The 17424-nt window shown below is 29.1% G+C and overlaps 1 protein-coding gene across 1 annotated transcript in view; it reads right to left on the minus strand.

Moving 5' to 3' along the window:
* Positions 1 to 9781: 9781 nt before the first annotated feature.
* rgs7b (regulator of G protein signaling 7b) overlaps positions 9782 to 17424 on the minus strand; it is a 56269-nt gene continuing 48626 nt past the window's right edge. Inside the window, exons 9-13 of the mRNA XM_073828280.1 lie at positions 15908 to 15969; positions 13344 to 13454; positions 11997 to 12122; positions 10082 to 10268; positions 9782 to 10001 (exon numbers count right to left, since the gene is read on the minus strand). Coding sequence (XP_073684381.1) covers positions 9876 to 10001; positions 10082 to 10268; positions 11997 to 12122; positions 13344 to 13454; positions 15908 to 15969 — 612 coding nt within the window. The 3' untranslated portion in view covers positions 9782 to 9875. The remainder of the gene's footprint in view (positions 10002 to 10081; positions 10269 to 11996; positions 12123 to 13343; positions 13455 to 15907; positions 15970 to 17424) is intronic.

Consider the following 17424-nt stretch of genomic DNA (forward strand, 5'->3'; position numbering starts at 1 on the left):
CTCTCTCTCTCTCTCTCTCTCTCTCTCTCTCTCTCTCTCTCTCTCTCTCTCTCTCTCTCTCTGTGTTTGAACTCTGCTTTCTGGCTCGTCTCCTTCACTCGCATGTGGATCTTATCACACTGAGAGCTTTCTATTGGCTCTGATCAGCAAACAAATCATGCCTCTCTCTCTCTCTCTCTCTCTCTCTCTCTCTCTCTCTCTCTCTCTCTCTCTCTCTCTCTCTCTCTCTCTCTCTGTGTCACTCCTCCTCTTTCTACTTTCAGTTTTCAGCTGCTTTCGTTGAACTGACTCTGGCTTTCTCTGAATCCCATCATGCAGGACCAGTTAGATGTTTAATTTCATTACAAACATGAAGAAAAAGAAAATAAATTCAAAATGAGATCACAATGTTTTTAGTTCTGCATAAAAGATTTTGACATTTATTCCACAAGATTAAATAATCCTGATGATCTTCAGAAGTTTGCATGTTTTTCGTGTTTGTTTTATGATGGTGTGAAACATGCTGGAAACCCCAGAGCTTAAAGGAGTTTGTCACGAGCATTAAACGCGACAACAACAAAATACATGCAATATTAACAATCAAATACATTTACTATCAAGAAATTATTTTTTAAAGTTGTAAATAAAACAAAGAACATTGAAAGAAAATATTACTTTTATGAGAAGTGGATCAAAACCTTTCATCGAAGTTGTCCTGAAACCAAAACAAAACCTGTTCTTGTCTTGGGACAACTTTTTGGCTCCACTTCAAATGTTTACTTTTGTAGCATTTCAGTCTTTCTGCTTCAAAATTTCACCCTTAATGTGTTGTCATTTAATTGTAATTAATTCAAAACAATTTTCACCAGTTATTGTGTCTTGTGGAATAAACTAATTAAAAAACGAAAAAAATAAATGTTTTTCAAAAAATCTCTTTAAAAATGTTAAACATTTCACAGTTTTTAGTGTGTGAATGTATGATCAGGACAGAATCTGGACATGTCTAGTCATCCTTCCTTCGTTTCTTTCATGTGTCTTTATTTAAGATTTATTTATTTTGCTTTTATTTTTGTATAATTAGATTTTTGTTTTCTTAGAAGATCTTACATCACCAGAAATTTCCTCTAGAAAAGTTTCAGCAGAGTTGAAATAAAAATGTTGAGATGTGAAGAAATGTTGTTGTTTTTTCCTCAGTCATAAGAGTCTTTTTATTTTGAGATTTACCTGAAAGCTAAATAAATCAGCGTACCATTTATATAGAATTTATCATATATTCACATATCACATATTTGGCTGAGATGCAACTATTTGAAAATCTGAAATCTGAGGATGCAAAAATAAAAAATTAAAATATTGAGAATATCGACTTTAAAGTTGTCCAAATGAAGTTCTTAGCAATGCATATTACTAATCAAAAATTAAGTTTTGATATATCATTTACAGTAGGACATTTATAAAATATCTTCATGGAACATGATCTTAATATAGCCTACTAATGATTTTTGGCAAAAAAAAATTAACAAATATACAAATATACCTCTGCTACTTCAGACTGGTTTTATGCTCCAGGGTCATGTATGTAATCATGAATTGGAATTGAATTGCAAAAGTCTGAATAGTTTCATATTGACTGCTGTTTGTAATTGTGTTTTTGTTGCAGTGAGTCTCAGAATGCATCCAGACAGTAAGGTAATACTGATTTGCATCATCATCTTTAAAATATGCATTTATAAATCAGAGGTAGAACCAGGTTAGAACTGCTTTTATATTCAACCCATAATACTTACTGCACTTTGTCATTGTATGGATTAATGAATGTTTCTTGTTTTTAGATTATTCAAAATATAGTACCTAATTTAATACATTTTCCTCTGCTTATATCATAACGTTTATCAGGAAAATCCAACAAATTATTTTCTATTTTGTTGAATTATGTAGCCTAAATGAAATGGGATATTGTGGCATTCTTGCTTTATTACAGCGACACCTGCTGGTCACACGCTGTTTGTTGCTTACTGATGCTTGAACTTGCCCTTTAACCCTCTGGTGCTCTTCGTTTAGCAGTCACACGTGTGCTCTTCGCGGTCAGAAGTGACCGGACACCTGTAACGCATCCTGTAATTTTTTCAGTAAAACCATTCCAATTCATTTTTGTTTAATAATATTTTTTCTTTTTTCTTTTGCATTTTGAGAGGGTTTTGTGGTAATAATGAATATTTATGCTGTTATTAAGATCCATTTTTTGCCATTGAGAATAATAAAAAATTTTATTTTAATTTTTTTTTGAATTTTTTTTTAATGAATGCAGTATTTCTGGTTGAAATAGAGACTCAGCCATTCAACACTAATTTTTGAATGCAGATTAGCGCCATCTGTTGGTAAAAAACGAGAAAAACATCTGTAATGGCAGGTGTAACTTGATGCCTGTATAGTTCTCTACAAAGCAGCTTGTGAATTGCCTAGTTGTTTTTAGACAATTGATTCAGCATTTTTATTAGGTGGAATAGTTGAACATACATTTAAACAATCTCAAAGACTATTTCTTATCCAGTTTGGGATAGTTTTTTGTTATAAATATGATTTGAAGTGTTAATTTTATGCAAGAGAGTGTGTGTCTTTTGCACTCTGGATATGTAATTTTTTTATACATATATTTTTATTTTATTTTACATCTTCTCAATTTGCTGTGTTTCAGTTCATTTGTGAATGTGTGTGTGGATGTGTGAGAAAGAGACAGAAAAATTCTGTACATTTTTGTATTTTTGTCGATTTCCCATTCATTTCCTGATGTCGGTCATTTTTGACCAAAGAGCACAAGTTTTTTTTTTTTTTTTGGAATTGTACCCTCATTTTTTATGTGTCCATAAAAGTCACTGAATTTGGTACCGTTCTGATGAAGCTGTGATTTTTTTTAAAAATATTCAAAACCGAAAATGTTTTGGTCAAAAGTGACCGAATAGAGGTGAGCATATTAGTGTGTTTGTGTGTGTGTGTGTGTGTGTGTGTCTGTCTGTGAATGGGTGTGTTTTAGAGTGTCACCCCTTCACTGCTGTGTACTTTTTCTCAGCATTGTGGAGGATTTGTAGATTGTACAAACAAAAATTCTCTGAATATTTGTATTTTTGTCAATTTCCCATTCATTTCCAATGGTCGGTCATTTTAGACCGAAGAGCACAAATTTTTATTTTATTATTAGTTTTTTTTAATCGTGCCCTATTTTTTTATGTGTGTTCACATTCCAAATGCCATAAAAGTCAATGAATTTGGTACTGTTCTGATGAAGCTGTGATTTTTTGAAAAATTCTAAACCGAAAATGTTTTGGTCAAAAGTGACCGAATAGAGGTGTGTATATTAATGTGTGTGTGTGTGTGTGTGTGCGTGTGTGTGTGAATGGGTGTGTTTATGAATGGGTGTGTTTTAGAGTGTCACCCCTTCACTGCTGTGTACTTTTTTTCAGCATTGTGGAGGATTTGTAGATTGTACACACAAAAATTCTCTGAATATTTGTATTTTTGTCGATTTCCCATTCATTTCCTATGGTCGGTCATTTTAGACCGAAGAGCACAAGTGTGACTATTTTTTTTACGACCACTTAGCCTGCTTGAATCATGCCCTCAATTTTTTTTTGTGTTGACATTCCAAATGGCATAAAAGTCACCGAGTTTCATATCATTCCGATTAAGCTGTGATTTTTAAAAATTCAAAACAGAAAATTTTTCGGTCAGAAGTGACCGAAGAGCACCAGAGGGTTAAATAACGCGACGCTTCCTTCAGAGCTGTCAGTTTATGCTGCTGCTCGCTTTGAGCGATGCTAGGATTTAATAAAGAGATTCAGCATTTTTCAGACAACTGCGTTAAAGAAAAATTGGACACATTTAACTTTACCAATTTGTTTTAATTGGTCATTGAAGTTACAGTACACCTTGATCCATATTGCGCCATCAGCCCAAATTGATGCACGTTTTTTCTGCCCTGACAAAATTTAGATTCTGAGCACTTATATTGTACCAGTCTCTTTTTATGGACCACTGAACTTGGCATATGGGACAATTTCTCGGCCGACAGGATGAGTTGAAGTAGACATAATGTCTTCATGCTAGATGAATGCCAATTTCAAATTTTCAGAACTTTTTAATCTTCCATTCTTGTCTAGGCGGGTAGTCGCTTGTTTCAAGTTCAAAGCCCAATTTATTTTTTAAATAGTAAAGTATAAAGTGGTAAAAAGTTAGATATTGTTAGAAGTGTAACTCTAGAATCAAGACTTTATAAAAGTTTTAACAAGTCATCTGTGGTTGCTGAGAAAACGTGGCACAAATTGGGCTAATGGTGCAATATGTCTGTGTAAATTGTCGCGTGCGCCAAATTCAATGGTTCATAAACAGTCAATGTTACTATAAAAAAAACACTAAGCATCTGGATTCCTATAAAGCATTAAGAACTGTATAAAGACTTTATGGCGACTTTAAAATTTCATCTAAGGCTTTCGAGAAATCATGCCACAAAATCGGCTGATGACGCAATATGGTTGTGCAAATTGTCACGTGCCAAGTTTAGTGGTTCATAAAAAAATCAATTTCATAATAAAAACGGCTAAAAATCTGGATTTCTATAGAGCATTAAGAAATGTATAAAGGCTGTATGGCAAATTTATCGTTTCATCTGAGAATTTCTAGAAATCATGTCACGAAACGGGCTCATGGCGCAATATGGCTGTGTGAATTGTCGCATGTCAATTTCGGTGGTTCATAAAAAGTAAATTTTGCAGTTAAAAACTGTTTAAAATCTGGATTTCTATTGTGCATTAATACATGTATAAAGTCATTTATGGTAGCTTTATTGTTTCATCTGAGGTTTTCGAGAAATCATGCCACAAATTGGGCTGATGGCGCAATATGGCTGTGTGAATTGCTGCATCTGCCAGGTTCAATGGTTCATTAAAAATCAATTTTACGAACAAAAACTGCTCATTATCTGGATTTCTATAGAGCATAAAGAACTGTATAAAGGCTGTGTGGCGCATTTATTGTTTTATCTGAGAATTTCTAGAAATCATGTCACGAAATGGGCTGATGGCGCAATATGACTGTGTGAATTGCGTGTGAATTGTTGCATGTGCCAGATTCATTGGTTCATAAATCAATTTTACAATAAAAACTGCTCAAAATCTGGATTTCTATAGTGCATTAAGAACTGTATAAATTCTTTATGTTGGCTTTAATATTTCATCCAAGGCTTTCAAGAAATCATGCCACAAATTTGGCTGATATCGCCGATTTGGTTGAAATGAGTTTCATTGGCAGACATGAGCTGATGCAATGTATTACTGATTAAACATGTCTTTAAATTACTACTTTACAAAAAAAAGGAAGGCTTTAAAAACATTAAAATGTTAAATGTTTATTGAAAAGTCAATATATCATTTAGCAGTTATGTCAAGCTGATAATTATTAACATCAGCTTTTATGGCAGAAAGAAACAAACCTCAGAATCAACCTTTTTTGAGAATGACCCTTATAAAGAAGAAAATTCCCACAAGAATAAATGATCAATCATGAATGAATCCCAGTGATTGGCTGCCCTCTGCTGTTCACACCTGATCAGAACAACATCAAATGATTCATAATGATTGACAGTCACTTCATTTCCAGTCCCTTTATTTAATTGTGTATTTATGTACAGAATCTATATCAGAAAAGAAGACCTGGATGAACAGTTTCCGTTCTCTCCGCTGATAATCTTTGGATTGCAGTCGTTTTCTGAAGAAATAAAAGTCAACTGAAATACTGTGATCAGCTTCGGTCTGGTTTGATAAATCACATGTTCTCTTGTCTCACTTATTGAGTCCATAAATGAAGATTACCGTATGGATGCTGGGTCATGTTTAATATACAGATGATAAAATATGGTGTTCAAATATTATTAATGTTATTATTATTAGCATCCATTACAATCTACACTGTACATCCATCACATTCGTCTCGGTATCAAACGGCAGTGATTGTATGAGCACTCATGGGTTTCTCATCAGAAATCACGCGGATTCTCCACATCTGTACACATTTACAGAAGCAAAGCTTACGGAAAACAACAAAGCATAATCTTAGAAAAATAACTATAAGTGCTCAGATGGGGTGACAGAGCAAAAGGCAAATCAACTGTAAGAAACAGAATGAATGATCGCAGAGGTTCATCCATGGCGTTTGCAAACTGAAGTCCATGTGAAGCTCCTGAAACAAAGGTTGTGTGTGTGTGTGTGTGTGTGTGTGTGTGTGTGTGTGTTTGGCTCATGCACTGACGGATCTGCCGTTTCTAATGATCAGATGTAATGTACAGACGTGTGACTGACATTTGCATGATTTTACAAGCGCTTCTCCAGACTCCATCTGAAAGAGATAAATTCAATAAAAAAATGTCTCAAATTACTGTTCAATTTTTTTCAAAGGTTTTTCTTTCTTTTTTTTTCTCTTCAAAAAATATCTTAAATTTGTAAAAACAAATGCAAAAAAAAATTTTGTTTTCTTCTCAAAAAACATTTTCTCTCAACAAAAACACTTTTACAAAAATTACCTTACATTTTTCTCTTGAAAATGTGTTTTCAAAAATAAAAATAAAATATTAGTGAAATTAAAATAAAATCTTTTTTGTTACAAAAAAATAAAAAGCATTTTTTCTCTCTTCAAAAATTACCTTAATTTTCTCAAAGAAAAAAAGACAAAAAGTAAAACTCTTAGTTAAGCAAATGTTTTTCTCTATTACATTTTCTCTTTACTATCTTCAAAAAAAAAACCCTACAAACTATTTTCAATTTTTTTTTGTTAAATTCAAAAAAGCATTTTTTCTCTCAACAAAAGCTATTCAAAAATTACCTTTACATTTTTCTCTTAATGTGTTCTCTAAAATAAAAATTCAAACCTCTCACCAAAAAATATTTTTACTGTTCAAATTTTTTTCCCAAAATGGGAATTTTTTTTTTACTCTCTTCAAAAAAAAAAAAAATCTTAATTTTCTTATAAAACATTGTTTTCTAAAAAATAAAAATAATTAATACAAATAAAAAGTACATTTCTCACCTAAAAAAAAAATGTTTTTCTCTATTACATTTTTCTCTTTACTGTTTTTTTTAAAGGTAAAACAATTTTCTCTCAACAAAAACACTTTTTCTCTCTTTAAGAATTACATTTTTCTCATAAATTGTTTTCATCAATAAAAATTTAAAATTAAAATCTCTCACCAAGAAACATTTTTACTGTTTTTTTTTTTTGTTTTTTTTTTTCAAAAATATTTTGTTACATTTTTACAGTTTTTGCCCATTGAAATTTATGATTTAAACTGGATTGTAAAAAGTTGCAACTGAGTAGTTAACATTATTATCACTTTAAATGAGACACAATAAGATGAAAGATTTTTACAGTACTTCCAGAACTACGACTATAACTCAGTTGAGTTCATGTTCTGATATTCTGAATAATGCAAAGTATGTTAAGATAGTTTTGAGAGAGTCTCACCTGTGATTCAGACCCTAGAAAAGATTCTTGCTTTTCTGTGAAGGAACAGAGAAAGAGTTGATGAATGACAAACAAACAGCCATCAGATACTTCTGTTATTGATTCATTCATATTCACTCAATTTTGTTACAATTCTTAGTAGTTTAATGCACTTTGCAAAATATATATATATATATATATAAAAGAAATATAAATAAAATAAATAAAAAATACTAAGACGTACTATAAATACTAAAAAGTACTTGAAGAATGACTTGTCAAAAGTAATCCAAATGTAGTCAATTACCAAAAATGTGTAATATAATAGATTGCATTACTAACGACAATCTTTATTATGCAATTTGACAGACGCTATTTTGCAAATCCAGCTGCACTGTAAAAAAAAAAAAAGTTGTTTCAGTTTAAGTGTTCATGCTGTCTTGATTTTAAGTTTACTTTACTCAAATATCCATGGTTTCATGTAGTACAATGTAACATTTTAAATTTAGTCATGAAAACTTAAGTTGTACTACAAGAAAACGTGGACATTTGAGTTGAGTAAATTTAAAATTTGCAGTCAACATGAAAAGTTAAGATGTACTGCATGAAAAGTTGAAAATATTTGAGTTGAGTAAACTTAATTTTAAGTTTAGTCAACATAAAATTTTAAGTTGTACTACATGAAAATGTGGATATTTGAGTTGAGTAAACTTAAAATTTGTAGTCAACATGAAAAGTTAAGATGTACACTGTAAAAAAAATAGTTGTTTCAACTCAAAATAATGTTACCCTGCTTACTTAAAATTTTTAGTTTAGTCAACAAATATTCCAGTGGTCACTTAAATTAACATTTAGTAACAACATTTTAAGTTGACTGAACTAAAAATTTTAAGTCAGCGGGGTAACAAATTATTTAAGGTTGACTCAACAATTTTTTTTTTTTTTTTACAGTGTACTGCATGAAAAGTTGAGTAAACTTTTGAGTTAAAATTAAGTTTACTCAACTCAAATCTTTTAAGTTTATTCAACATGAAATTTTAAGTTGTACTACATGAAAACGTGGATATTTGAGTTGAGTAAACTTCAACTTTTCATGGTGACTAAGTTTTAAAATATTTGGGTTGAGTAAACTTAAAATTTTTAGTCAACATAAGTTGAAAATATTTGAGTTGAGTAAACTTAAAAAATTTTAGTCACCATGAAAAGTTGACAATATTTGAGTTGAGTAAACTTAAAATTTGTAGTCACCATGAAAAGTTGAAAATATTTGAGTTGAGTAAACCTAATTTTTAGTGAACATGAAAAGTTAAAATATTTGAGTTGAGTAAACTTACAATTTGTAGTCAACATGAAGTTAAGATGTACTGCATTAAAAGTTGAAAATATTTGAGTAAACTTAAAATTTTAAGTTTAGCCAACATGAAATTTTAAGTTGTATTACATGAAAACGTGAGTAAAGTTGAGTAAACTTAATTTGTAGTCAAAATGAAAAGCTGAAAATATTTGAGTTCAGTAAACTTAATTTTAAGTTGTATTACATGAAAACATGGATATTTGAGTTGAGTAAACTTACATTTTTTAGTTGTATTACATGAAAACGTGGATATTTGAGTTGAGTAAACAATTTTTAAGTCACCATTAAAAGTTAAAAATATTTTAGTTGAGTGAACTTGATTTTTAATCACCATGAAAAGTTGAAAATATTTGAGTTGAGTAAACTTAATTTTTAGTCACCATGAAGAGTTGAGTGAACTTAAAATTTTTAGTCACCATGAAAAGTTGAAAATATTTGAGTTGAGTAAACTTAATTTTTAGTCACCATGAAGAGTTGAGTGAACTTAAAATTTTTAGTCACCATGAAAAGTTGAAAATATTTGAGTTGAGTAAACTTAAAATCTTAAGTTTAGTCAACATGAAACTACATGAAAACGTGGATATTTGAGTCGAGTAAACTTAACTTTTCATGTTGACTAAACCTGAAATTAAGTTCACTCAACTCAAATATTTTTCAAGTAGTACAACTTAACTTTTCATGGTTACTAAACTTAAGACAGCATGGATACTTTTTAAAGTTTTTTTTTTACAGCATGACAGTGTCTCTTTTCTGTGGTCATTTCCAGCATGTGATCGATGCATCTATATTTCTGACACCAATTCCACAAAAGACACTGAAGATCCATCCAACAAAACTCACAGCATCACACTTACCACAGCACAGAAAAACCAGCGCATCAGCACTTCCTGTTTCATCACTTCAAAACAAAACAGTACAGAAGAGAAACACATGCAAAACAAAAGAGACACGCAAGAAACAAGGTGACAGGAAACCAGGAGTTTTAATAGAAATAAACCAGAGCCATGCAGCAAATAAAGACAGGAGTGACGTAAGCGGTGATATGGCACTGAGAGAATCAGATGGCCGTCTCCAGTCGTTTCAAGGGCTTTACCTTCTTCTTGGCCTGCAGCATCTCCTGGTAGGCACTGGATCTGATGAAGCGGCTGTAGGAGTCACTCTTCATCAGTTTGTAGATGTGCTCCTGATGAACGACAAACACAGCGTTCAGTCAGATCGGGATCGCAGCCTCACGTTACTGGAGTAATGATGAAGAACACAGACCTGAGCGTCTTCAAAAGCGTATCGGCCGGGGTCTTTGACGTTCTGCGTGGTTTTGTCGTAGCTCTTGGAGTCCACGTTGATGGCGCTCGGAGCTCCAGGAGCCAGAAACTCCTCCCAGATCTCCTGCACCCTGCTGGGAACCTCACGGATGGGACGCTTCTTCAGCTCCTGCACCGCCAGCCAGAACCTAAAAAGACATTGAAGCATATGTTCATTTCTTATTTTTATTATCTTTTATTAATATGTTCATTTATGTTTGCACTGAAAACTAAAAATTATTATTTTTTGGTTTAAAAATGTAAAAAATAAAAATGCATGCACATGAATACATTTTAATATAATACTGTATATAATGCAACATTTACTTTTTGTTTAATTATTTAAAAATGTTAACACGAAATGCATTTTAATATAATATAAGTGGAAATATTGCAAAATTTACTTGTTAATATATGTTACAAAAATAATGCATTTTAATATAATATATTCAAAATAACACATTTACTTTTTAATTATTTACATAAAATATATGTGTAAATAATGCAACATTTACTTCTTGTTTAATTATTAAAAATGATATAAAATGTAATACATTTTAATATAATATAGTTGGATATAATGTAAAATTTACTTGTTAATGTGTTTAAAAATGTTACAAAAATAATGCATTTTAATATAATATAGTTGAAAATAACGCAACATTTAAATTTTTTTTATTTGACAAAACATGCATTTTAATATAACTAATATAACATTTACTTAATTTAAAAATGCTACAAAAATAAATATTTTAATATAAATGTAAAATGTACTTAATATGTTTAAAAATGTTACAAAAATAATGCATTTTAATATAATAGTTGAAAATAACGCAACATTTAGTACTTAAATGAAAATGTATATATTTGACAAAAAATAATATATTTTAACATAGTGGGAAATTATGTAAAATGTCCTTGTTAATATATGTTAAAAATGTTACAAAAAATGCATTTTAATTTAACAATTAAAAAGAACGCAACATTTACTTGTTAACTGAGTAGTTAAAATTTTTACAAAATAATATATTTTAATATAATATAGTTTACTTGTTAATATGTTTACAAATGTAACAAAAATAATGCATTTTAATATAAAATAGTTGGAAATAATGCAACATTTACTTCTTGTTTAATTATTTAAAATTATATAAAATGTAATACATTTTAATATAGGATAGTTGGATATAATGCAACAAATTTAATTATTTAAAAATGCTAAAAATTTAATAAATTTTAATATATTTGTAGTTGGGTTAAAAAAAATATTTTTTAGTTCATTTAAATTAATAGACATGTTTTTAATTTTAATTCAATATAGTTGGATACAATGCAACATTTACTTGTTAATTATTTAAAATTATATAAAATGTAATACATTTTAATATAATATATTTGTATATAATGCAACAAATTAAATTACTTAAAAATGCTTAAAATGTAATAAATTTTAATATATTTGTAGCTGGATAAAAAAAAATATTTTTTAGTTAATTTAAATGGATAGACACGTTTTTAATTTTAATGCAATATAGTTGGATACAATGCAACATTTACTTTTTTTTGATTGTTTAAAAATTGTGAAAATCTGTTACATTTTAATACAATAAAGTCAGATGAAATGCAACTTTTACGTTTGGTTTATTTAAATTGTTAAACATGTATTTAGTTTTAATATTAAGTTTAAGCATGCATCCAGCTCTAGGGTTAGGTTAAATGCAACTGTAAGGCATGAAGATATTAAGACCATCAGCCTGATGTGTGTTGATGGCCAGCAGATGGAGCTGCAGAGAACTCATGTTCTTCATCTCTGATCATCATCATCATCATCATCGTGTTGTCTGTCAGATGTGGAGGTGATCTTTTGAAGCTTTCACCTGAGGTTCTCAGAGCTGAACTCTGACTCCAGGAACTTGAGGAACTGCTCTCTCCCGACCGGATCCTTCAGAACCTCGTCGAAACAGAATCCCCAGCGCTTCACCCGCTGCTGTCCCGGCTCTTTACTGCGAGACAGACAGACAAAGAGGACGCTTCAGAGTCACATCACAACAAAAACGAGCATCACCCCAATCTACAACAGCTGGAAACAGAGGAGAAATTCACTCCGTATCATTTTTAAAACCTTTATTAACCACCAAGAGCTGCGTAGAGCACTTTTTATGATGGATTTGTGCACTTTATTGGACTTCAAAATCTCGACAGCCATTCACTGCCATTATAAAGCTTGGAAAAGCCAGGGCATTTTTTAACATAACTGCCATTGTATTTGTCTGAAACAAAACTTTACAAATACTTTAAGTTCCTCAAAATTAACTTTGAGTAAACTTAAAATTTTAAGTTTAGCCAACATTCAATTTTAAGTTGTATTACATGAAAACGTGGATATTTGAGTTGAGTAAACTTAAAATTTGTAGCCAACATGAAAAGTTAAGATGTACTGCATGAAAAGTTGAAAATATTTAAGTTGAGTAAACTTTACTTTTTTTTCTTCAGATTTTTGACAAATTTGTAAAGAGATGAACTAATTTCCGTTCAAAGTCCCAAAAATACTTTGTGAAGTTTTTACTTTCTATGAAGTTATATTAATGTCACAAACTTTTGTCAAATATATTTAGTCTATTCTCCATATCTCACAAACTTTTGTGACTAAATTTTGTTGATAAAGATAAATATGTACATCCACTACTATCTCAAAGTGGAAGTTTATGCATGTAAAATAGAAATAAATATGTTTTTTATAAATTTGGGCTGTTTTTGAGCAATCATGAGTTATATATTCATAGGAAATGGGGTTCCGACGGGGTTTATACTGATAATTCTTGGATTATATGTTCTTATTAATTTCATACAATGGTATGATCAAATAATATTTCTCATCAGTATTTTAAAAAAAAAGTATTTTTTATTTTTTTTTGCATAATAAATATGCCTCAAAGTTTTGCTTTGAGTTTCAGTCTTACACTTTGGCCCTTTTTTTGATTGTCAAAAATTTTGCCGTATATCTTGTGTTGCAATTCATCTCAAGGCTGCCCTCCATGACACTGAACTTGTTTTTTAAAGAGTAAAGAGTAATCATTTTAATCCCTTCAAAGAAAATGAATGAGAAAAATATGAATCAAGGACTCTAAATGAAAGAGTGTGCTTCCTGAAGGACAAATACTAGTTTATGCTCAGATCATTTGCTGTGTGAATCGTTGAAGAGATGATAAAGGTGAGACACACACCTGGCCTCCAGCTCCCAGGAAGTGACATCATCAGAGATCCAGGGGTTCGACGGCTCTAGTGTCGTGAAGAACGGATCGTACTCCATATACTGCTCTGAGAAACTCAACAAACTGCAGGAACACAGGCACATTAACAATAATAATCATGATAATATATGAGGTGTCAAAGACTTTAAGGTGTTCACGCCAAAAGAAATTTACAAAAGTGATTTTATAGACATTAAATGTAAGTAAAGCGTCTATTTTTAAGGTTTCAAATACGTTTTTGGAGAATAATATGTCAAAATTTGGTTGAAATAATGTTAGATTGTCATTCAGTGTAACAATATTTATGTAACAATTCAAACAACATGCTCATTCTGACTTGTGCATATTAAAATATATAAAAGAATAAAGGAGTATATTACATTTTATTGTGTTTTACATGAGTAAAAAAATCTTACTGACAAATAGGCAAAACCAAGGATAGTGGCACATTTGAAAAATGTAGAATTACAACTAATTAGTATTTTTAGTTCTTTCAATATGTCATAAATTGATTTTTGTTGTAAGTATGCCTGACAAGATTGACACCGAATGACATTTAAGAGGGTGTTTCTGTAATTTAGGGAAAATGTCTTGAACAAAAACGCAATGAAATTAAACAGAAATCTTTTATTACACTTATTGATGTTATGCTTAAACCCCTGTTGAGCTTTGTCCTATAAATAAACAAATGAAATTTATAATTTTACAATGCATCATTTTCACTGTAAGTTAGTTCATATTTTTTATTAATCAAAGATGCATTAAATTGAACAAAAGTGACAGTAAAGACACAATTCTCCAAAAGATTTCTATTTGAAATAAATGCTGTTCTTTTGAACTTTCTATTCATCTGTGAATCTTGAAAATTAAAATGTATGACGGTTTTCACAAAAAATATTGAGCAGCACAAGTGTTTTCAACACTGATAATAATCAGAACTGTCTCTTGAGCAGCAAATCATATTAGAATGATTTCTGAAGTTTTTCTGATGCTTTGATCACAGAAATAAATTACAGATGAACAGATCTTCACATAAAAACAGCTGTTTTACATTGCAATAATATTTCAGATTTTTTACAGTATTTTTGATTAACTCTCTGGTGTAGTTTATTTGTGTCACACTTGTGTTGTTCATGGTTAAAAGTGACCAAACACCTGAAATTTTGCATTTTTTAATTCCAGTAAAATCATGTAATATATATTTTTTCTTTTATTTTGGCACTAATTTATATTTCTGCAATAATTATGATCAATTTTTCCCCCAATTATAAAAATTCTAAGATTTTTATATTACTTTTAAATTACAGAAACATTTCATGTTAAAATCTGATTTCAAACTCTTGTTTGAGTCTTCTGGCTCAATTTTGCCATATTGTTACTGCCACTGAGTTTCATAGCATTTTATTATTTTTATTATTTTTTGTGTTTTAATATTTTAATATAATATAATGGGAAATAATGTAAAATTTACTATTTAATATATGTTTGAAAATCTTACAACAATACATTTTAATATAAATAATAAAAATAATGCAACATTTAATTGTTAATTATTTTAAAATGTTACAAAAATAATAAATTTTAATATAACATTTTTGAAAACAATGCAACATTTACTTGTTAATTATTTTAAAATGTTACAAAAATAACATATTTTAATATAATATAGTTGGAAATGATGTCAACTTGTTAATATATGTTTTTTTTTTAAATAATGCATTTTAATATAATATATTTGAAAATAACACAACATTTACTTATTTTTTTAAAAATGTTTTAAAAATAATATATTTTAATATAATATAGTGGGAAATAATGTAAAATGTACTTGTTAAAATATGTTTAAAAATGTTACAAAAATAATATATTTTTAAATAATATACTTAGAAAAATGTCAAATTTACTTGTTAAAATATGTTTAAAAATGTTACAAAAATTGCATTTTAATATAACAATTGAAAACAACGCAGCATTTACTTGTTAATTCATTATTTAAAAATGTTACAAAAATAATATATTTTAATATAATATACTTGGAAAAATGTCAAATTTACTTATTAATATATGTTTACAAATGTTTTAAAAAATAATGCATTTTAATATAATATATTTGAAACATTTACAACATTTACTTATTTAAAAATGTTTTAAAAGTAATATATTTTAATATAATATAGTGGGAAATAATGTAAAATTTACTTGTTAATATATGTTTAAATATGTTTTAAAAACAAAGCATTTTAATATGATATATTTTAAAATAACGCAACATTTACTTAATTATAATATATATATATATATATATATATTTTTTTTTTTTTTTTTTTTTTTCCTTCTTTTTTTAATAATTATATAGTATTTTTTTGTTATATATATATATATATATAAACTATAGTTGGAAATAATTGGAAATAACTTTCGGTTTAAATTTTTGGGTGTAAAATGACTGAACAACACCAGAGGGTTAAATAAATGCATCTTTTGAACACTAGCATACAATCAGTAAATTCAGAAAGAAATCAGTGAAGTTAACTCACCTCTCTGCAACTTTGGACATTTTTAACCGGTGTCTGTCTAACTGCGCTTGCCAGTACTGTATCTGGAAGAGAACAGATGAACACAGATCTGATTAAATCACTGTGTTTGGGTCAGATGATGTTTATATGAATCACAGGGACGGTTCTATAAATGACGGATCAGCACTGAAAATGAATGTCTGAGATGATCTGAATTGCTCCAGGTTCACTCTAAAGAAAACAGAACACAGAAACATGAACTAAAATATAAAATGTATTGTGTGTGTGTGTGTGTACAGTTCTTGAAAACTGTGTCATGAAGATTTAATGTGCAGACGGGCTAATTTTAGTCAGTATTAACTCATAAATAATTCTGTTTTCTCCAAACAGGAAGAGGAAGACGCTCTGGTGTTCTGAGAACATTTATTTTGATCCTTTCCAATCTGTGTAATCATATGTCATCGGGTGAAGAGCTTCCGGTCGAGTCTGTTTTCAGGGTTTGCATTTAGCAAATATCATCACTTACATATGAAACAACATTTCCTGTGTCTGAACCGTAGTAATCTAGATTGCATTTATACTTCAGACATAAAGGACATTTTTTCATGCAATTTTTCAAGTGCATACTTAAGAACATGACAGAAGTGGCTTATAAAAAAAAAAATACTTTCACCTTAGAAAATACAGACAAAAGAATAGTGTGATTTGTATTATAAATAAACAAATAAATACCTAAATTAATTAATTAATTAATTAATAATTAATTCAAATATTCATAATTGTAGATTCCTAAATCTGTCCTCTGTTTATAATGTTCAGAAATTATTTAATATTCTTCTCAAAACCCCTTATAAAAGAGCCCTTCAAAAAAATCATTTTTTCTTATAATTTAAAAAAATAGTTAATTTTTTATAATATTTATTATTTTTTATGCATTTATTGTATGTCTTATTTTATATCTTCTGATTGAAAATGTCATATCAGAAGCCCTTGTAAAAATGAATTTAAAAAGCATTAAAATTATTTGATCTGATTGCCTGTAATATCCAGGGTGGGTGAAAAGTAGTATTTAATGTCTATAAAACCTGTAGTATCAATAATTACAATAATTAATAATTTAATGATAATAATTAATATTATATTTATATTATAATATTTTAAATCCAAAATATTTAAATGCTTTTATTTTCCTATAATATATAATTTACTCTTTTTATCATTATTATTATTTATTTATTTATTGCATGTCTTATTTTATGTCTTTTACAGATTTTTGACAATATAATGTGAGAAGCCCTTATACTAATTAATTTAAAAATTGATTTGATCTGCTTACTTGTAATACATAATTTACTGTAGAAATTATTTCTATTTTCTATATTATTTATTACTATTGTCTTGTTTTAATGTCTGATCTGGTTTTGATTTGACTTAAACCCGTCTTTTGTTTATAATAATAAAAAAAAAAAATTAATATCGTGCATCCCTACTTAAGAGTGTTTTTGTGGTCCAGGGTCACATTTCTCCAACACAGTATG

The sequence above is a fragment of the Garra rufa genome, chromosome 22 (genome assembly GCF_049309525.1).
Source record: "Garra rufa chromosome 22, GarRuf1.0, whole genome shotgun sequence".
In the NCBI taxonomy this organism is placed as follows: domain Eukaryota; kingdom Metazoa; phylum Chordata; class Actinopteri; order Cypriniformes; family Cyprinidae; genus Garra; species Garra rufa.